Source organism: Rutilus rutilus (assembly GCF_951802725.1).
Source record: "Rutilus rutilus genome assembly, chromosome: 12".
Lineage (NCBI taxonomy): Eukaryota > Metazoa > Chordata > Actinopteri > Cypriniformes > Leuciscidae > Rutilus > Rutilus rutilus.
Window position 1 is genome coordinate 4,115,598 of NC_140217.1, and position 23,064 is coordinate 4,138,661.

Sequence of the window (23,064 nt, forward strand, 5' to 3'; positions counted from 1 at the left end):
GTAATAACTGAAGTGCAGGATCTTCTCAGAGCTCCAGTAATGTGATGCAGAGAGACTAGAGAACAGTCTAAACCTCACCAGGCTGACCCCGTGTCTCATCACTATGGTAACAGCAGGGCAGGATTAGGCGGTTCCGGCTGGAAACGATGGGCAGGTCGAGGTGGAGAGTTGCAGGGTTGTGGTGCATCTGCTAGATTTTGCACTGCAGGTGAAAACAGAAGTTCAGTTCCTGGTGTTTCACAGTCATCATGAAATCTGAATTGACCCGGGTCTTATTATGAATGATTAAATGGCTACATTTACATGCACAACTTTTGTTTCAATCGAACTGAATTCATTCCGATTGATGAATCCGAACGTAGTGTTTACATGAACGCTAAACATGTGATCAGGTTGATGGGTGCGTTTATTTGTCACGAGCTTCAAATGGGAATAGGTTTTTTCCCCGCTGTTTGCACATAATAACTATTCTCCTACATTGGTTCTTTATTTGTTTTAAACAGCAGACTTCATATTTATCCATTCCTGGGGTCTCATTTATAAAACTGTGCGTAGGAACCTTACTAAAAGTGTACGTGCGCCCGAAAGCCAAAAATGGCGTATGCAAAGAAATATTCAGACTTATAAAACCGTTCGTATTCACTTTATAAATCCCAGTCAGCGGAAGATTGTGCGCACATGCGTCTCCTCCCCAAAATAACCATTTATGAAGCTTACAGCGCCTAGTTTTACTATGCAGATCCTCATCTGCATATCATTTGCATATGATTATTCATCCACGTGATAACGTTTAACGGTACAAGACACATTATATTAATAAAAATCATGTAGTTGCCTATCCTTGCCTTGTTTTTGAATACATAAATCAAATAGTGTAAAATACATTTCAGAGAAAGTTTTCCTCACTCTTTTCCACTGGCCGAATTGTATTTTTAATTGATTTATATTTTTAATGGAAACAGATAGGCCTTGGGCATTATTTGCACGAAACTTTTCTCAGACAATCTGGTATTATCATGATAAGCAATTATCTCTGTGGTTAAAACATTAAAACAGCACGCCACAGGAAAAGTGTTCAAAAGCATCGCATCCACAACAAATATTTCTATTGACTGAATTTGAATATAAAAATGTTGTAACTTCTCAGTATTTCATGTTTAAGTGTTTAACTCCATTAATTTGAATGGCATATTTAATCTAAATGTTTATATCAGAGGTAAAACATAGTTTAAATCATTATTTTATTTATTTAAACTGTTATTTGCGTCAGTTTCACTAAACGGCCCAAAGCGCTCGCTGGCGCGGACATTTAAGAAGGGGTGGATACTTGCTTCAAGTGACAGGCTTGGTGAGTGAAATTATATTTGTATTATCTTTCTGTATATGTTTAATTTTCTTTAGATTTTCTGTCTAAAAGTGACCAAAAAGACACTTAACTCCAGCTCACCATCGGTGTCGCCAATTCCCTTTGTCTCCAGAATGTGCGTACGCACGGCTTAAAGTTTGCTTAAAGGTGTGAACATTCTCCCGTCAAGTTTGTTTTTTATAGATCACAACCTTTGCGTGGGAACTGGCGTACGTACGTTTCCAGCCCCGTTTTGTGTGTACGCACGCTTTATAAATGAGACCCCAGGTCATAATTGTGAGACAATGAGCTTATAAACCGTTTTGCTGTGCTGCTTATATTTATCACGCAGTAAAAATGCGTCTGTGGATGAGAATCGGAAAGAACAAGGACTGGTGGGACGTTGTCCTGCTCCACTTCACAGACACAGTGATCATATATGACATTTATATGACACTTTATTCAACAGGAAGAACAGCTCGTTCAGCGCATCATACGTCATTACGCTATTTCAACGTCATTGCACATGCGCAGCCCTTTCAGTTTCGGTTTTCAATCCGATCAAGTGTTCACATGTCCTCTCGATCGGATTAGAAAAGGAATAAACCACCTCTTTCAATCGGATCGAAATTTCATTCGGATCGAGCTCAATCGGATCGATTAAGGTGTTTACATGAAGGCTTTTCAGTCCGATTGAGCCGTCAATCCGATTACTAACTGATTATATGGTTGCATGTAAACGTAGCCATTGGTGCTCCTTATTCCATGCATTTGCAAACTTTCATCAAAATGAAGTGAAACTTGCTCCAATGTTCCTTGTTTTAGCTGATGACGCCAAACCCGCTTATTTTTAAAGCTCTTCCATCTAGTCACCTGTCTTATGTACTTCCCTGTTAAATTGTTACACTGATTCCCTATATCTTTTCTCATTGAATATCCTGAATAAGTTATGTTACAATAAAACAGGTTTTCATGAGTCAACGTGTCATCGTTCGGCTCAACCAATCGCATAACATTAGAAGTGAGGTTCTTTTTTTTCATTTTCTCTCTCAATGCTGATGGTCTAGATTTCTTTTTCTTTTTTTTTGTTAACAACTGTTTATTGAGTTATCTTTTTTAAAGTCAAGAAAAAACAAAAATACAAAGCAAAAAGCAACTATACGAATCTAGAACCCACCCCTGGTAGACTTCAAGAAAATAAAAATAAAATACAAACATAGAATGTAGACCCAAAAAAAAAAAAAAAAATGATATAGATGTTAAAAAAGTTGACACAAAATCAAAAGCAGCCATAAATGCCATAAATTCACCGTCTTAACATTGGATCCATGCATACGAGAAGTTGAGAGTTCCATTGATATAATGTCCAGCAAAGACACTGTCCATGTTCGTCTGTCCATTGTGTGAGGAGGATTCCAGCGGTTAACTAACACTTTTTTTTGCCGCTGTGAGAGCGGTTAACAGTAAATATCTTTGTTGAATGGATAAGGTAAGGTCCCTAAAATCGTTCAAGAAAAAATGACGTGAGGTCAAACAAATATCAGTGTCCAACAGATATGATAAGTCCTGTGAGAGCTGGGTCCAAAAAGGTGAGAGAGAGGGACAGTCCCAAAAGAAGTGCAAGTACGTGCCTAGAGATCCTTGAGAACAAAGATTACACTTGGGAGAGGAGGATAGATTCATATAGAAACGTTTCATAGGAGGCAAGTAAACCCTATGTAGTCATTTCCAGTGTATCATTTGATGATTGGGGTTCTTTGAAGACAGCTTAAACATCCTCCATACCTGATCCGAAAATAAACCGTGCACATCTTCATTTAGATCCTTGGCCCAAACAGTTGTAATAGATAAAGGTTTGTATGAATGCTCAAGAAGATACCGATAAATAATCGAAACAGAAGAGGGAGATCTCTCAGAAGGAAGGATTAAATTGTGCAATGGGTGAATAGGTAAATGGGAGTGATGGTCTAGATTTCTAACTAACTCATACTAACTGCTCATGTTTCGTCCCCCTGTCCTGCAGTCTATCGACCCTGGCCAGCAGTTCACCTGGGAGAACTCCAACCTAGAGGTCAACAAGCCCAAGAACCGCTACGCAAACGTCATCGCGTACGATCACTCCAGGGTCGTGCTGACTCCTGTTGATGGTAAGTACCATAAAGAGAGATTCAGCAATGACGAGTTCTGCACACAATCTACATCTACTGAATTCTGTGAAAGGCCTTCAAGTCTTAAATCATGACTGTTTATTAAATATTTTGGAAAATTGACTCTCAATGCTTTTTAACATATTTCAAAATATTACATTGTGCACATTCCAAGCTGGCCCCTGCCAAGGACATGTTTTGTACAGTGCAGTGCTCAGTTAGCAGCCTTTCGATGTGTGTTAACCGCAGGTGTGCCGGGAAGTGACTACATAAATGGCAACTACATCGACGGCTACCGCAAGCAGAACGCCTACATCGCCACTCAAGGTCCTTTACCCGAGACGCTCAGTGACTTCTGGAGGATGGTGTGGGAGCAGAGGACCAACACTATCGTCATGATGACCAGACTGGAGGAGAAGAGCAGGGTGAGATTTCACTCGGGAACTTTATATGGAACTAAATAAACCTTCTAGAGAAACATTTTTTAAAGTAGGAACTTATACCGACTATTAATCACAATAACGACTATACATCCAGTGTGTTTGTGCCACAGCTGCCCTAAACTAACAGTATTGGCGATTACCAAATTCTTGTTTTTTTTTTTATGTTTCTGTAATGGTTAATCCACCAGTATGTGTAAACTCTTTAGTCACAGTTGGCCAAGTCAAAGTCTAGACATGAACAAATTTGGGATTTAGTGGATTCAAAGATAGATCGCACAAATAATCAAAAACATGTCTTTGGGAACAAAATTTGGAAGTCAATAACAACAGAGACTGTGGAAAAGTACTGTACATAAAAACAATGGCAGCAAGAATGTAAGCTGTTATCAAGGCCAGAGGACGCCATACAAAACATTACGGTTTTTGGTTAATATGTGTGAATAAAGACTATGTAGTTGTTTTAGTTTGTTATTTGCCCCATAAATTACAATAGACTTTTTAGTTTTAAACAAGTTTTTGACAGATTCCTAAAATAGTTGTGTTTTCTCAACAACTTCATAAACACATGCAAACATGTGGCCTCTCCGAGAATTATCTAGGAAAGGAAGTGACCATAAGTGTCAGGTCTATTGAGCAGGAAGTGATGTGTGTTTGTGAGAGAGGGAGGCGTTACATGTTCCCTCACCTGCCGTGTGGCCAGATGGTCATTCTGTTTTACTCCACATGCTCAGTCTCAAAATACATGATCTAATGTAAGCTTTCTAATAGAATTATGTACCTCGTGTTTTGCCTTTTTTATATATATAATTTGCGAGATAATATCATTTGTATTAAGTTCAATGAAATGTAGGTACATACAATGTATGTATGTATGTATGTATGTATGTATATATGAAGAGTTCAGATGCAAAAGCCTCTAAATGCCATCTGAAATTTTCTTCTAGAATGATAATTTTTATAAAGCTCGTATATTTAAGTTCAATAATTTCACTTAAATGACAATTAATAGGTCATTTGTATTGCCATTTAAGTGAAATTATTGACCTTAAATATACAAGCTTGATAAAAATGATCATTCTAGAAGAAAATTTCAGATGGCATTTAGAGGCTTTTGCATCTGAACTCTTCATATATATATATATATATACAGTGTATATAGCTCAGAAACATAACTTGATTTCAGTCTAGAATGCATGCTAGAATACACCAAAATAGAAAGAGAATATACTGATTGAATTGGGAAAAAACATTGCCGTGTTATTATGTGCTTTCAATAACAGACTTGTCAAACTCTATGTAGAAAATGAATGTGATTGTACATCCTGCTGTGCTCTGTTATCACAGATATACTTTAATGTGCATCCCGAAACATAACAGGATTGTATTCATTTCACAATATGAAACGGCTTTATTACCTTCTATACTCTCTTAAGATTAGAAGAAGGGAACACCAGGGACGTCCTCAACGAGGAAAATGAAATATGACATTTTTGACAAAAAAAAACTAACAAAAAAAAATGAATATGACATTTTTTTTTTGTTCATTCTAAAAATGCAAAAAAGTTTAATGGGGGGTTTTGGTTTGTCCACAGTATTTATTCATTATCTTGAACAAGTGCACAGATTGTACCTGTTCTTTGTGTAGGAAGAACAGCAGTGTTTACCGAAGCCCAGATGGGTCACACTAATGCATCTCAACCCCAGTCATTACTAACACAGCCCTCTGCGCTCGGTGCGCGTGTGTGTGCTCACAGTATGTGACCCGTGTGTGTTATCAGAGCCTGAGGTCCAGCACAGTCCTGGACACTCTCTTCGGTGCGTGATTCCCCATCTGTCCCATCAGTGCCAGAGAGAGACCCTCAGGCCACCAGCCCTGCATTCGCTTCAGCGTCTCTAAAGCAGAAGCACAGCGCCAGGCCTTGTGTGATGCTTGTGTGTGTTTGTGATTGTAGGTGAAGTGTGATCAGTACTGGCCGAGCCGTGGAACAGAAACATACGGCATGATTCAAGTGTCCATGTTGGATACAGTGGAACTGGCCACCTACAGCGTCAGAACCTTCGCTCTCTATAAGGTCTGTGTGTGTTTATAGATGATTATCTTTTTTTTGTTTAGTTTTTTCACCACTTTTCGATTTTTTTTCAAGTGACATTCAGGCTCTGTAAAAAAAAATGCAATGAAAACTATACTCAAAACAACTAGTTTTAGATGTTCATGTTGATTTAAATTTGACGCTCAGTTAGATACGCTGCGTTCGCACAAATGAATGAAACTTTTCTGCTCATTAATTCTGATGTGGAGGCGTCACACAGCAGAACTGAATAAATGAACCTGGAAATAGTTCCACAAAAACATCCAAATTGAATTAGTAGTGTGAGATGAAACTCCCTCTTGGTAAAAAGTCTGCTTGGGTACTAGTAGCAACTTTTTATAAAAGATTTCCCAAATAGAAAAGGATTTTATGACAAATTGTATTGGCTTTTAAGACTTGTATAGTGATTAAAAATGTACTGTGTTATATATACTGTATTAGCATTGTTCATTTTAAATTGGGTTCTCTGTTTCACCATTTATAATGAACCGCAAAGCATTTTAACCAAATACATTTTTGAAGAGAATATTTCTGTAAATGTTTACATGAGTCAGATTGTGCAATTTGTCCCATATAAGTCCATTTATACTGTTAGTCAAAAAATCAGTTGTAATTTTTTATGCCACCCTCCCTCAGATCCTTACAATTAAACCGACTGATTTGCATCTGCAACTATAAGACCTGTTTTGATTGGCTAACCTCCATGTACTAACATAGTTCATCAGAACAGGCCAGTTGAATGCTAAAGAGGTGCTGATATGAAAATGCAGGCAGTCATAAGTTAACGAGCTCATACAGTACTAAACATACTATTTTATTAAAAAAAACAGCAAGTAAAATTTTTATTTTTTATTTCATCACATGTGACCCTGGACCACAAAACCAGTCACATTTTGCAATTGAGATTTATACATCACGAAAAAGCTGAATAAATCATCTTTGCATTTATGTATGTTTGTTAGGATAGGATAGAATATTTGGCTGAGATATTGAAAATCTGGAATCTGAGGGTGCAAAAAAAATCGAAACATTGAGAAAATCACCTTTAAAGTTGTCCATTTATGTTCACGATTGTGCTGCATCCACTCACAAAAATAAATGTCTATATATTTACGGTAGGAAATTTACAAAATATCTTCATGGAACATGATCTTTATATAATATCCTAATGATTTTTGGCATAAAAGAAAAATCGATAATTTTGACCCATACAATGTATTGTGGGCTATTGACACAAATATACCTGTGCGACTTGTGACTGGTTTTGTGATCCAGGGTCACATATGTCTCCTTGAATCTGTTCTAACAGAATGGATCCAGTGAGAAACGGGAAGTTCGGCAGTTCCAGTTCATGGCCTGGCCAGATCACGGCGTTCCCGAATACCCTACACCAATTTTAGCCTTTCTACGCAGGGTCAAGGCCTGCAACCCACCTGACGCCGGACCCATGGTGGTTCACTGCAGGTAGATCCTGATTTCCACTCACATATCTATAAATGTGCTCGTGCACCTGTGAATTCAATCTAAATGTGAGATTTCCCTTGTGTTTTTCCATGGAAGCGCTGGTGTGGGTCGGACGGGCTGTTTTATCGTAATAGAGGCCATGCTCGAGCGGATGAAGCACGAGAAGTCAGTGGATATCTACGGTCACGTGACCTGCATGCGCGCTCAGAGGAACTACATGGTGCAGACAGAAGATCAGTATATCTTCATCCACGAGGCCCTGCTGGAGGCCGCCACCTGCGGGAACACCGAGGTCCCGGCGCGGAGCCTGTACACACACATCCAGAAGCTCACGCAGGTGTCGCCCGGAGACACCGTCACCGCCATGGAACTGGAGTTTAAGGTCAGAAACACACACATATTCTCGTACATCTTCCTAACCTGGCACGACACAACAGGGTTCCCGTGTCAGTTCTTCTCTCCTCACTGAAAGCAAAACACTGCATGAAGGCACAAAATCACAGCCAGTCAGGATGAATTCGATGATTAGGATACAGCTTCGGATGTTTGTGCACGGAAAACTTCCCACACAGCGCGCAAGTAATGAATTAAGCTCTCTTTCGCATCCTCTTGAGCTTGAATATTTAAAATAACAAGGCTGAAACGTTCATGACAATTCAGCACTGTCCCTATCAACTGTCCCGAGCTTCATTCACGTTCATGTTCTCACAATTTTGCATTGTTAGAATTCATAAAAATGTTACGGGCTAACTGGCGATTGACATCGTTTCATATATTCGCCAGCGCCGATTTTTACTTGCATTTGGCTCTTGGCGAGTGTTAATTTTAGTCCCTGCTTAGAGGTTTATCTTGCCTTTTTAGTAGAGTTGGGAACAGGGTTATTATCATTTAATAAAATTATTAAAAACGTTTTTGTTAATTGAAATAATCCTGAAATAAATGTAAAAAATTATAAATATTAGATGAAAACTATAAATGTTACCTAGGCAACTAAGTGAAATAAGTTTAAACTTGAGCGCTAAAATTACTAATTGGAAATAAATAAAAACTAAAATCAAACTGAAACTAAAACTGAAAATAAGATAATAGTAATGTTAAAAATAATAAAAAATTAAATAAAATATTTTATTTTAATAAAATAAAAAATAAATAACTGAAAATATAAAAATAAAAACTAATTACAAATATTTAAATACTATAATAGCATATAAATAATACTAAAATAATACTAATTGGGAATGAAAAGCATTTTTTTTGTTAATGTAACAATTTTGACTATATAACTAAGCCAGTTATAATAGTTGTAATAAGCATGTTATAAAGACAAAATTGCGTGATATACAGTCACAATTGCGAGTTATAAAGTCAGAATTGTGAGATATAAACTCACAATTACTAGAATAAAAGTCAGAATTGTGAGATAAAAAGTCTCAATGAATTACCATTTTTATTTTTTATTCTGTGGCGGAAACAAGCTTCCACAGACTTTGAATCTGAAACTGAATTAGTAAATTCCTTATGATTTGCGTGTTTAATGGTAAAGGTTGATTGCATTTTCTCAGTAATACTACAAGAAAAGCCGCTGTAGACAGGAGGAAAGCCAGGCACATTGAAATTCTTTGCAGAAACATCCTTACTAAAAACAAAGGTGCACTTTTTAATTATTGAAATAATGCTGGGAGCTGAAGGAGAAGCTGAGAGCCTGCATCTGTGACTGGTGAGAGTTAAAGCTGAAAAACTCCTGCACGACTGGGCTTTAACACACAACATCTGTCCTCAGAGGCGTTCACAGCCCCAATGATGAGGCTCAGAGATGTTTTACATGTAGGATCATTATAGATGTAATCAGGTTTTAAATGCTTGATGTTGTGAAGAATCAGTGCAGTCGGAGCTGTGTGTTGACACATTTGGGTTTCCCCGCACAACATGAATGACTTTAATGGGCTGTTTTTTTTCCCATGATGCTTCCTGGTGACACGCTGAGATTCAAAGAGCACATATCATTTGAAGTTTGAGAACAAAGCCACTCAAAACATTCATTCTTTGCCAGAGAAAGACGTCAAATGTTGACAGTGGAAAACTGCTTTTGAGTTCAACTCATTTCTGTGCTACAAATACTTGAAACTTAATTTCTGAACCCAGAGCATTCCTTTCTTTTCCATGACCAATTCTGATTCTAATATCTAAAACACAATATAATGATGCCAAATAAGATGTTTGGGGTCGGTACGTTTTTTTTTTTTTTTTTTATGTGTTTGAAAGACTCTTCTGCTCACTAAGGCTGCATTTATTTAGAAAAAAAGAAAGAAAAACAGTAATATTATGAAATATTATTATTAATTGAAAGTAACTATTTTATCATAAAATATATATCTTTTAAAATGTAATTTATTCCTGTGATCAAAGCTGAATTTTCAGCATCATTACTCCAGTCTTCAGTGTCACATGACCCTTCAGAAATCATTCTAATATGATGATTTGCTGCTCAAGAAACATTTCTGATTATTATCAATGTTGACAACAGTAACGTGCTGCCTCATATTTTTTGGGATTCAATTTAATGCATTCCTCCTGAATTCAAATATTAACTTTAAATATAAAAAAAAAAGAAAATTAAATATAAACTTACCGGCCCCAAACTTTTGAACTGTAGTGTGTATTTGTCTATTTCACAATTTTAGAGCATTATAAATGTGTTCTGTGTCTTTTCACTCTGCAGAAACTGGCCAACTCTAAAGCACACACCTCCAGATTCATCAGCGCTAGTCTGCCGTGCAACAAATTCAAGAACCGACTGGTCAACATCATGCCCTTCGAGTCGAGCCGTGTGTGTCTTCAGCCAATCAGAGGAGTGGAGGGGTCCGACTACATCAACGCCAGCTTCATCGACGGATACAGGTGTGTGTGTGTGTGTGTGTGTGTGTGTGTGTGTGTGTGTGTGTGTGTGTGTGTGTGTGTGTGAGAGAGAGAGAATCAGGGTTGTGCGATTGCAATTCAGTAAATTCCTCTTCCTTTCAATTCAGCATCCTGTGGTGAGGACATTTTAATTCAAACTCACATTCCTGAATTGAAAGGGATGCAGATCTTAAATTTAGAATTATGCCCTGTCATAAACAGAGATCTGAGAACCAATTGAGAGCAACTGTGACTCCGGCTCTGGAGAACTGGGATAAAACATGGCGTGTTCTTCTGAAGCGAGTCTCTCCATCTCTTTGACTCCTGCTGGATGTGACAGCTCAGAGTCATGGCCCGTCTCGGAAGTCTGCGTCTGCGTGTCTACTGCCTTTGTGCTGCTAGTTGTCAGGACAAATTGTTCTTATTGGCAGGACTGTCCATAACTGGAGCGCTATCAGCGCTGGGAATCAGAGCGGCCCTGCGGCCACGAGCTGACAGGTGATGAACACAGTTCAGCGGACAAATAATAGGATTACCCGTCATGAAGGAGTCTGGTCTCCATGCAGAGCTCAATCTATCACACACACACGCACAGATAAACGTTCAGCCGACTGCACTGGGTTTGATCCAGCCCACCACTGAGACAGAGTTAAAGGAATAGTTCCCAAGGGTTCTGTATTAGGTGTTCTGTATTTATATGGATTTGTATATTTTCCAAACTGCAAAGGCTGCGATTTAATTATATACATATATAGTCTGATGCGTTGTGCGTTTCAGAGTGAAGCAGGACACTGTGTTCATTTACACGTGAGCAGCTCATGATTCAATGTTTGCAGTGTCTTGGAGCGGCTCGGTTCGCAGTAAATGCTGATGCACACAAACTCCATCTCTGCCAACGCTGTGAGTTTGTGGCACTTAAAGGATTAGTTCAACTCAACATGAAAATTCCCTGATAATTTACTCACCCCCAATGCCATCCAAGATGTTCATGTCTTACTTTCTTCAGTGGAAAAGAAATGAAGTTTTTTGAGGAAAACATTTCAGGATTTTTCTCCACACAATGGACTTCAACGGTAACCAAATTGTTGAAGTCCAAATCAATGCAGTTTCAAAGGGCTCTGCACGATCCCAGCTGAGGAATGGGGTCTTATCTAGCGAAACGATCGGTCATTTTCTAAATAAAATAAAAATGTATATACTTTTTAACCACAATTGTTCGTCTTGTGCTGGCCTGCGACGCACCAGGCATTACGTAATCACGTTGGAAAGGTCACGCTGGACGTAACGGTCTCCTCCATCTGCCTAAGGTCTTCATCTGTGTACTCCGGTTCAAAAAGGTAGGGAAGGGTGAAAAACCTTTTTTGTTAAAGGGCTTTTGTATTAGCATTTGCACGTTCGCTTTGTAAACAATGGGGCGGTACTTCCGCCTACGTCCAGCGTGACCTTTCCAACGTGATTATGTAATGCGTGGCGCATCGCAGACCAGCACAAGACGAACAATTGTGGTTAAAAAGTATATACATTTTTGTTTTATCTAGAAAATGTTTCGGACTTCAACAATTTGGTTACCATTGAAGTCCATTGTGTGGAGAAAAATCCTGAAATGTTTTCCTCAAAAAACTTCTTTCCTCAAAAAACAATTTCTTTTCCACTGAAGAAAGTAAGACATGAACATCTTGGATGGCATTGGGGTGAGTAAATTATCAGGAAATTTTGATGTTTTGATTTTAATTTTGAAAATTAGATGTTTAGCAGAAAGATGGCAATGCCAATTACACAGTTTAGCACTCGTATAAGTACGACCACAGAATCCTGCAGCTGACCAATCAGATTAAAGTATTCCAGAGAGAGTAATAATAGTACACATAGTAAACACATGCTTATTTTGTTAGCAATGACTATTCATACCACTTCTTTCAGTACTGTCTGTCCAGTGGATTGTGCAGTAAAAAATCTCATTGAAGAGTTTCCTGTGAATGAAAACCTGGAAAAATGGATATTAAAATTGCATTGCCTAAGACAGTACAACCTACTCAATGGACCATACAGTCTCATATCCATCATATAAAATATTTTGTATAAAATAAAAAAGTTTGCAGCAGTGCTCAATATGAATAATCCTTTAATAACATTCAGAATCAAATGTGAAGTACTTCCTTTGCTGCTGAGGGGTCATGTGAGGTGGAGGGAGGAAGGTGTGTCAAGAATCTGTGCTCATTATTGGCCCTTAATCAAATTAACGGCCAATCAAAGAGCTCCCACTGCATCTGCCGCCCGACTGAAGTGTAAACAGAGTAATTGGCAGTAATCGTGTTTGTAATGAAGGACAGAGGGAGAAGGGCTTTTCACATGCTTTTAGCTTGATGAGCGTGTGTGTGTGTGTATGTGTGTGATGGGTGGGGGGCAGCAATTTCCTTTCCTGTCATTTAGTGAACAAATGAGGCTCTATCCCACCTGTGAGGTGTGTGTGTGTGTGTGTCTCAGCCTCCTTCAGCATATGTTGGATGAATGCGGTTTTCTCCCAGCATGCCATGTGTGAAGATGCGTTCACTCATTCAGTGATTTGCAGTGACCTAAACGAGCCGAAGTCAGTGAGAGTCCGCAACTGTGATGATTGGAAATGTGGGCGTGTCTAGTGGTTTTATGCAAATGAGCAGTGATGTGATGCGCCAACCAATGGGAGTAAAGACAGTGGATCGTTGTAAGATACTGTAGTCCAGTGTCACCAAGACAGAGAAGTTCATGATACTTTGAGCGATTAAACTGTTCTATATAATTGGTTTTTCCCACATTGATATATGATATTTATGTGAGATAGACACCTCACCGTAATATAAATATAAATCAAAAAGTTAACCAAAACAACCTGGATGGATGGATGGATGGATGGATGGATGGATGGATAGATAGATAGATAGATAGATAGATAGATAGATAGATAGATAGATAGATAGATAGATAGATAGATAGATAGATAGATAGATAGATAGATAGATAGATAGATAGATAGATAGATAGGTATCTCAAGATTTCTCAAGAAAACAATAATGTATGTAAAACTGTCAGTGTTCTGTGTGAGTTTGATTCAGGCTTTGATCATCTGATGATATGTTGCGTTATTCATCTACTGCAAAGTACACAAACACCTTCCCCTCTAGAATGTGTAGAGTAAAACAGAAGGTAGAGTAGACGTTTACTCCACTTGTTCAAGCACAGCAGAGATGCATTTGCTCAGGTTTATCTAAAATAAAAACTTGATCAGAGACCTGAGGATCTCACAGCAGGATGAGCGCTGGAAGCGTCCGCTAGTGCCAAACGGGACAGAGTTTGAGTGATCTGGAGCTCTTCTGCCTTCACACACTCTCTCGTTCGTTCTCTGTTCTCTGTTCCCTCTTTCTCTCACTGCATCTTTACCTCCTTCTCTGTCTGTCTGATGTGTTTCTGCTCACGGTCACGGAGCCGCAGCGCCTCCTGCTGTTAGGTTAGAGGAATCACTCCTCCCTCATGGAGAAGAGCTGCTGTTAGCGGCCTGTGAGGATTGGTGTGTTTTTAAACTGTATCTTCATGTGTTGTTCCTGCAGACAGCAGAAGGCGTACATCGCCACGCAAGGTCCTCTGTCTGAAACCACAGAGGACTTCTGGAGGATGCTTTGGGAGCACAACTCCACCATCGTGGTGATGCTGACGAAGCTCAGAGAGATGGGACGGGTGAGTTGTGACAGATTCGCACATTCCTGCACACCTCAATGAACCAAGACAATGTGAGTGGCTCTAAGCAGCTCATTTTACTTCTGTGATGTGATTCAGAGCGAAACAAGATATTCAACCAGGAATTCATTGGGAATCGATTGGGTTGTGAAAGGATGTGCTGTCAACTTTAAGGCAGGGTTATTATCATTAACTAATCCTGAACCTAATTCTAATTTTGCATCCCAAACTGACAAAATTTGCTGTAGCCTTTCTAAAAAAAATTCAGTGATATTTGCAGCATTTTTGTTTTTATAGTTTTAGTTGCAATAAAAACCTAACGATAATCATTATGTAGTCATGCAATTAGTATTAGTGACAGTAAAAGTACAGTTACTGTAAACAAAATTTGCATAATTACTGAAATCAATTATGGTCTGGCAGTTGAACACCATCCTCAGGTTAATGTTTTTGTGGACGAATTATGCAGAAATGCAAGCTGCCACAAATAATGCCGGAATCTATTATATTTGCATTCATTCTTGCAATTGAAAGATCACAAAATCCTTTGAAGGGACTGATTTAAGTGTAGCAGATAATAATAACAAACTAAACATGCAATGTGGATGTTCATTTGGGGGAAAACTCTGCTGTAATTAACACAAAATATTACTGTTAATGAAATGTTAATGATGCTGAAAATCAGCTTGTCTGCTGGCCTCGGGCTGGCCTTCTGTGCGTTACATCTAACGGACAAACGGCAAATCTAAAGATGAACAAAAAAAGCTTTGGGATTTGGACAAAGCAATACTCTTTTAACCACGTGTGTGTTCTGTTTCACAGGAGAAGTGTCATCAGTACTGGCCTGCAGAAAGATCTGCGCGATACCAGTACTTCGTCGTGGACCCCATGGCTGAATACAACATGCCACAGTACATCTTACGAGAGTTTAAAGTCACAGACGCCAGGGTGAGTTCAGCACACGTGAACGCATGACTTCGGCTCTGCTGTCTTTAAAATACACTCTTACAACACACTCTCTCTCTCTCTCTTAGGATGGTCAGTCAAGGACGATCCGCCAGTTTCAGTTCACCGATTGGCCAGAACAAGGCGTGCCAAAGACAGGAGAGGGCTTTATTGATTTCATTGGCCAAGTCCACAAAACCAAGGAGCAGTTTGGACAGGACGGACCGATTACTGTTCACTGCAGGTGAGAGGCAGAGTGAACGTGTGTGTGTGTGTGTGTGTAGTAGTGCTGCATGATAAATTAAATATTCACATATAATGTGATTTTCAAAATGTTGTAAATCTCTGTCAAAACTTTATTGGATGTATCTAAGAGCTCATTTTGTATCTGTACATGGGTCAATAAGATTTTTTATTTTTGAAAGAAATAAATACTTTGAAACAGTAAAAGTATTTAAAAAGTTACAGAAGATTTCTATTTCCACAAAAATATTTTCAACATTGATAATAATCGGAAATGTTTCTTGACCAGCAAATCATCATATTAGAATGATTTCTGAAGGATCATGTGACACTGAAGACTGGAGTAATGATGCTGTAAATTCAGCTCTACATCACAGGAATAAATTACATTTTAAAATATATTCAAATAGAAAACGGTTATTTTAAATTGTAATAATACAGTATTTTTACAGTATTATCTTGGTGAGCAGAAGAGACTTAAAAAATCTTGTTTTTTCGTTCGAACGGTAGATGTTGTGTTTGTGTGCTGAACTGCTGTCTCTCTCTCTCTCTCTCTCTCTCTCTCTCTCTCTCTCTGTCTCTCTGTCTCAGTGCTGGTGTCGGCAGAACAGGAGTCTTCATCACTTTAAGTATTGTCCTGGAGCGGATGAGGTATGAAGGGGTGGTGGACATGTTCCAGACCATAAAAACACTCCGCACGCAGAGACCTGCCATGGTACAGACAGAGGTAAGCTCACACAAACCTCACACTCTCTGGCGTAAAAGGAATGGTTCAACTGAAAATGTAAAAGTTCTCATGTTGCTGCAAATCAGGAAGGAATGAGGCTGAGAACATGATCCACTTTTAGGTAAAGCATTCGTTCAAGCTCCTCAGGGCGGTTTAGTCTGTGCTGCTGTGTTTTAAAGAGGACCTATTATGCCCATTTTCAAAGTCTTGAATTGGTAAAGTTGATTTTCATGCCTTAATGTTCATAAAACGCATTATTTTCCCCATATTCTCCATTGTTGCAGCCCGTCTCTTCCCAGTCTGTTAGTAACGCTCTGTTTAGTTCCTGTCTCTATGAAGCCCCTCCTTCTGAAAAGCACACTGTGCTCTGATTGGTCAGCTGGATCAGTGTGTTGTGATTGGTCAAGCGCTTCGAGTGTGTTTGGGGAATGTCCCGCCCCTTACCATAACCACCAGTTTCAACACACTACTAACTAACTCAACCAGGCCCCGCCCCTTTATTCTGCGAATTAATTATTTAAATGAGGAATATTGTGACGTGTTCATTCCCGGAAGAAACTCAAGACTACAATGGAGGCGTTTCAGGGAGTTCAGAAACACTGACACTGATATAGAGGATAAAGGGCCGTTCACACCAAGAACGATAACTATAACGATAACTATTTGTGTCCACACCAACGAACGATAACGGTCTATTATTCTATGCTCACGCTGCGGTTTCAAAGTGTGTACAACGTCATTACACATGTCTTTGCTGTTCTTGTTGCATTTACACGGCTTTAACGAGCAGATGTCCTCAGCATGCTATGTTTTGAGTGAAGCTAGTGTAGTTGATCTAATCTAACAGTGAATTTAGCTGATGGAGTTGATATAGTGGAATAAAAACAACACCTAGTTCACCTTTTTCCCTGCAACTTCAAAGGAAGCAAGACAATGTTGTGGAAACGAGCGCTGGATACCTGAGGTAATACTTCTCACCATTTATTCAGAGGGTATGAACGATTGTTTGCCATATCCATTTTCTTGAAAAGGAGCTTGACTTGTCAAACAGTGCTGGATTTTTCTGGACCTCTGCGATTAACTTCTCAACCATGTCGGCTGCCATTTTAAATGCGCGAGCCCTTTAAATTAGAACGGATTCTGATTGGCTGTCAGAGTTTTATCGTTCAACAGCTGGGGGAAAAAAAAATTCCGAAAGTGATCCCAACGATATCGTTTCTCTACATCGTTATTGTTATAGCTGTGCTGTGAACTCTGCTGTTCTTTAATATTGAGAACGAGTTTTAGAACTGTATCTTTATCGTTATCTTCATAGTTATCGTCCTCGGTGTGAACGGGCCTTAACTCCCGCTGGAGGGACTTTTGCAGAGCTTTTATATGCTCAAACAGCAACATTACACACTAAAGAGTTTACACGTTGAACATGTAAAACAGCATAATGGGTCCTCCTTAACTGTGTGTGTCCCCGTGTGTGCAGGACCAGTACCAGCTGTGCTACAGAGCAGCTCTGGAGTACCTGGGCAGCTTCGATCACTATGCAACGTAACCACTCCCAGAACGCCTCAGAACGCCACATCCGGAGAGCCGCCGCTTCCTTCTGAGCCATAATCATCCCACCTATTCAGTCACCACAGCTGGAGGGAGAAAGAGAGACTGAGAGAGGAGGAATATCAGAAGAGAGGAGACATCACAGGACGTCTTTCACTGGAATCACTGCAATCCTGTTCCTCTGTCTGAAAACAGCAACAAAAGCTTCGTTCTGGTCTCTAATGCACAGCTCCTGTCTCTGTATTACCTTATCATCATCATCATCCGCCATTGTTTTTATTATTATTATCATTATTATTATTGTATCGTCAGTACGATCTGTCAGAAAATACAATATTTGTATCATTTATGCTGATCATTGCATATCTAAGGGGTTCTTTTTTTTATTCTTATTTGTTTCTTATATTATTATTATTATTCATTTGTGATTTTTTTTTTTTGTTGTTGTATATGTTCAATTATTTTCAGCACATGTGGACATGTATTTTCACATGACCCAGGTTACTAATACTGTAAGAGGAGCATTCAGAGCTGCTGCTGATGATTTCTTACTTTTAATCATTATTATATTTTAAATGATCTACTTTTATTTGGTGGGAAAAGGGGAACTTTTATAAATAGAAAAAAAAAAAAACCTTTTCACCTCCTGATACTTTATAAAACCGTATAATCAAATATAAAAGAGATGAAATGCTTACACCCGAGTTAGTTAAGGACACTGACTAAACTAACGAACCGAGGGAACACGTTCAGACTCGTTCTGCTCTGTGTGCAGTCGTTTTCTGGAAACCCTTCCATTCTAAAGGCCTATCGAGTGAAAGAAAGACAAGAACATGGCGTTCTTGCTGCCACTGCAAAGTCCTTGTTCCATGCCGGGCCAGCTGAGGTCAAAGGTCAGCTTGTTTTGAACGACCTGCCCACACATGTACAGCCGTCACGTGTCGTTCCTCCAGCTGAACCTCTGCCATCTCTCATTCGCTCAGACTAGCATCTGAAGCGAGAGAAAACAGACGACTCGCCTCACAGGCTGAGGCCGGGAACCCGAAACCTCCTGAACTCTCCACATGTGGTATTAACAGCCATCTGATCATCTCTCACCGTGGCTCGTAAAGACAAATCTCCCGTAACGTCACGACAGCATCATTGGTCTGGAAATATGTGCATACTCAAGTGTTTCTTTCCTCCTATGGCCTGAGCACAAAGGAAGATGAAAAATGCAGACATGGGATGAATTCATTTGACTTTGTGTTTACATGCAGACTAAAAAAAAAAGGCATTCAATCTGTTGTACAGGCAGTCTGTTTTCTATTTGTTAATAAAAAGGAGAGAAATATGTGTTAATAAAATGCTTAATTGGGTTTTGTACATGTTTCTTGTGAGGCTTTGCTGTATCCTGGTTCCTTCAGCACATTTCCAGGGGAACAGATGGTCCCTCTCCAGTGTGTGTGTGTGTGTGTGTGTGTGTGTGTGTGTGTGTCCTTGCCAGAGAGCCAGATCTCCGTCCATCTCAGTTTAATGTGAAGGCATGTGGACTGGATTCTGTTCTACATGATGCATTAGTTGTGGAACACATGGACACTTTAGTTCTCCATTTATATATTGAATTTATATATTTGTTTCTGTATGGCTCTATGTGATGAGTGCATTTTAGAAATAATGTCTATTATTTATGCAGTCTACTATATATATTCACATTGGCAGTATATGGCTCTATAAAGGTTTATAGATATATTATTTATGTATTTAACCTATATATTCTGTGGGAGTATAAACTATTCTTTACGTTTGCATCCATATGACTCAGTAGAGATGTATTTCAGATATATTATCTGCATACACAGCTATTTGGCTAATAATCTATATAACATTCATACACCTTAAAGGCTACTCAGACATATTACTCTATATGATATTTGAGACATATGCATGTACAGGCCTGTATGAGCTTTATGTAATATGTAAAGGGTTAAAATATTATGTATGAACTATTTATGAACACTATAGGCCAGTAGGTACATCTATACAATCTAAATTTTCACATCTATGTTACTCTATATGAGATGCATGGATAGCGTGCAGTGCCATAGGGATACACCGAGATGTATACCAACTATATATATATATTGTCTGGGATTTATAGAGACCTCATAGGACTTAAATGGAGTGTGTTATACATTAATCTACTGGATATTATTTATATATTCTATAGCTATCTACTCTATATGGCCTCATGATTCAAATTAAATATAAGGCCCCATGTGGAGTGAAGCTCTACAGTATATCCCTATATAATCTACATGACTGCAACTAAATCACTCTTTATCAATATAATACAAATAGTCTTTAAACAATAGGCTATATATTTCATATCTATGATCCATATTATTCTATGATCCCATATCGTTCATATAGAGAGATTTATAGCTACAAATGTTCCATATTATCTAAGGCCCCATAGAGCCCATGTGCAGAGCGTTGATTACGGGCGCGCGCAGGGGAACGCCTTCTTCCATCTTTGTAAACAGTGTGCGCGCATGCGCAGTCGCGCTTCACTCTAATGGAGGACATGTCTGGTTTGTAAGCGTCTTTCTCTGCGCAGTTTTTCTAAGTTTGCGCCCTCAACATCCCTCAACTGATCCCGCGACACCCGTGAGTAAAGTCCTCTCAGCCTCTCCTGACACGTATGAGCGGGGTTGTGTGTGTGTATGGTGATTTCATGTGTGTTTTAGTGCGTGAATGTCGGTGTTTACAGTAGTTAGCCATCAGGCTCATCAAAGTTTGGAGCGGATCAATAATTCATGTCATAACACAGTTATACACTTCCAAAAGCCTATAATTGCACTGTGTTGAGGTGTATGAGCGTGTGTGTGTTGAGCTGAGGCGGTGTGTTTGTGCGACAGGAGTAAGTTTGTGCTCATTTGAGCGTCTTTAGCCGTCAGTGTGTGTTTGGTGTTGTTTTTGCTGTGAGTTTGAGAGATTTCGGGGTCAAACTTTAAATGTTCCTGAGCAGAACCTGATGATGAGATCATGACACATTCATAGATGTCATGCTTTCTGATTAATCTCTCTGAATTATCATATATTATGTGTTTATCTGGCTAATGTCAGCTAGCATGCTAGTGTGAGTTTACACAGGTGCTTCAACATTCACAATCATAACAGTTATTAAACTCTACAGTGGGTTAATGCTTTTATTACATACCGTGAGCTTGAATAAAAGAGTTTAGTTATGTATTTGTGTAAAAAATGCATGTAGTTTATCATATAATGTTGATAATTGAAAAAAGTTCATTAAGGTTATTTCTGTCAGTAAAGTGCACGTTGTCAACTGTCATAAGTTGTTTTATTCTAGTTTTTCCAGTTTAAATCATTTTGAACTTAATTAATATTCTCTAATTAACTGCTGTTTTATTGTTGTTTTTGTAAATAATTGTTTTAAGTTTAATTTAGTTGTTTCAACAGGTTGGAATATTTATTATTACAAAATTATAGTCATAATTTAAAAATATTAATACATTTAATTCATTGAATAATTTTCAATTATTTTATAAACAATTATTTTTGATTTTTAATTAAACATTAAATAGTTTTTGAAACTGAGCTTTTTTATTACTTTCTTAATGAATTTAAAATTGAATTTGAATGGTATATTATGCTTTTATTTCTCTTTTCGTTATTATTATGATATTTTAAATTGCTTTAAGTTATCATGAATGTTTGCACCTTGACTACTAGTAGTAATAGTAGGGGTGGTTTACATGTGGAGTTTAGTAGTTGGTCAGGTGATGTTTTCTGGAGCAAGACACTTGTTAGGAGAATGTAAATGCAATGCACATTTTACCCATCAATGTTTCAAGAGTTAAAAACAAAAACAAAAATGAATATGTTATGTTACAGATTTAGTTTTGTTGCTGATCTCTTCATGTTTTTCATACAGTTCAAGTGGCAGAATGGCTTCGGACTCGGTCTCTCAAAGCTCCCAGAGTCCTGCCATCAGGATCATGACCTTTCATCCCACAAAAGAGGAGTTCAAAGAGTTCAACAGATACATCGCATATATGGAGTCGCAGGGGGCGCACAGAGCCGGCATGGCAAAGGTTAGCCGCTCTTTGTTGAAGTTGATAATAAGATTTTCATTCAGCTCAAATCGCTGTGAGAGACTTTTTCGTGTTGTAGATGGGAAGTTTGCAGCTGCGTTTGTCTGTTGCAGGTGGTGCCACCGAAGGACTGGAAGCCCCGGCGCACATATGATGACATCGATGATCTGGTGATTCCCGCCCCTATTCAACAGGTGGTCACTGGCCAATCGGGGCTCTTCACTCAGTACAACATCCAGAAGAAGCCAATGACAGTCCGCGAGTTCCGCAAAACAGCCAACACAGACAAGTGAGCAGCAAATGATGATGTGTTTAGATACGGGTGAATCCTCACACCGTGTCCTAACTAGGGATGGGCATTTTTCACAAATATTGCATTCGAATATTCGGGCTCATAAAATTCGAATATTCGTTTATTTAAATGTCGTTTAACGAAAAAGACGTTATTTTTTAAGGTAATTATTATTATTTTTTTTTTCACCATTTCTGAAGAAGCTTACGATTAGGCAATATACACAACAAGCTTGCAATATACACAACAATCTTACAATATATGTTAAAGTTTTCTAAATTGAAAACATTAAACAGTAGGCCTATGTGTAAACAAAAAAATATAAGAACAAAAGGATATAAGCTCAAGCAGCGCGAACGGAAAAAACGCCTAATAAAGCAGAGTAGCAGATTGCACCAGTTATCGTACAGAACGTTACACATACACTCGAGTCAGCATATGATTATCGTGTTTATATTGTTTCACGTTTATGTTCAGAAAAACAATAATATCCACATGGAGGAGCGCCGCCAGCAATTTATGCTCGAGTGAGAAAACGCGCTGCGCTGACAGACGTTTCAGAGAAATAAAGATAACAGTGTTCTAGTTCTAAGTTTCTAACAGCACTTTGCGTTTTCAGTTCTTAAACCTCTCTCAAAGAAAACTTAAAGGAAGAATATGTCTCAAAATCATTTTGCTCATCTCGGATCACTCGCACTACAGCTGCGCTTACCTGCAGTCGTGATGCAGTGATGGACAGCTGTCTTTCCTCAGTCGACTGCTGTTTGGATTTCATGTGATTTCTCATTGTGGTGATGATATTATAACTCCAGATTAATTAATTAATTTGATCAAAAGTAATTCCATTTTGTAAAATCATTTAGTAACCTCATTTTCGACTAGTAATTCCAAACTTCGCGAGGCAGACGACGACATTATGATCAAATACAAACAACTTGTTAAACACGCGCCACAGTGCCACCCAGTGCATTTGATTATAACTGCGAGTTAGTGCTTGGGATTCATCAGGGATTCACTGCATTTACGACCCGCAAAGTATTTACGGCTTCATAAATTCAATAAAATTCGAATAGTATTTTATTTTTCGAATAATAATTACAGATCGAATATTCGTGCACAT

The 23,064-nt window shown here is 38.6% G+C and overlaps 2 protein-coding genes across 7 annotated transcripts in view; both read left to right on the forward strand.

Annotated features, from left to right (window-relative positions):
* ptprfa (protein tyrosine phosphatase receptor type Fa) overlaps positions 1 to 18,219 on the forward strand; it is a 232,051-nt gene extending 213,832 nt beyond the window's left edge. For all 5 annotated transcript variants that reach the window (XM_084425208.1, XM_084425210.1, XM_084425212.1 and 2 more), the window contains 11 exons: positions 3,369 to 3,492; positions 3,742 to 3,917; positions 5,888 to 6,007; positions 7,335 to 7,489; positions 7,586 to 7,871; positions 10,209 to 10,387; positions 13,966 to 14,092; positions 14,915 to 15,040; positions 15,127 to 15,281; positions 15,872 to 16,007; positions 17,485 to 18,219. In XM_084425208.1, the coding sequence (XP_084281334.1) occupies positions 3,369 to 3,492; positions 3,742 to 3,917; positions 5,888 to 6,007; positions 7,335 to 7,489; positions 7,586 to 7,871; positions 10,209 to 10,387; positions 13,966 to 14,092; positions 14,915 to 15,040; positions 15,127 to 15,281; positions 15,872 to 16,007; positions 17,485 to 17,553 (1,653 nt within the window). In that variant the 3' untranslated portion in view covers positions 17,554 to 18,219. The remainder of the gene's footprint in view (positions 1 to 3,368; positions 3,493 to 3,741; positions 3,918 to 5,887; positions 6,008 to 7,334; positions 7,490 to 7,585; positions 7,872 to 10,208; positions 10,388 to 13,965; positions 14,093 to 14,914; positions 15,041 to 15,126; positions 15,282 to 15,871; positions 16,008 to 17,484) is intronic.
* A 1,870-nt stretch (positions 18,220 to 20,089) lies between these two features.
* Positions 20,090 to 23,064, forward strand: part of kdm4aa (lysine (K)-specific demethylase 4A-a) — a 28,401-nt gene continuing 25,426 nt past the window's right edge. For both annotated transcript variants that reach the window (XM_084426566.1, XM_084426567.1), the window contains exons 1-3: positions 20,090 to 20,204; positions 21,493 to 21,652; positions 21,766 to 21,941. In XM_084426566.1, the coding sequence (XP_084282692.1) occupies positions 21,506 to 21,652; positions 21,766 to 21,941 (323 nt within the window). In that variant the 5' untranslated portion in view covers positions 20,090 to 20,204; positions 21,493 to 21,505. The remainder of the gene's footprint in view (positions 20,205 to 21,492; positions 21,653 to 21,765; positions 21,942 to 23,064) is intronic.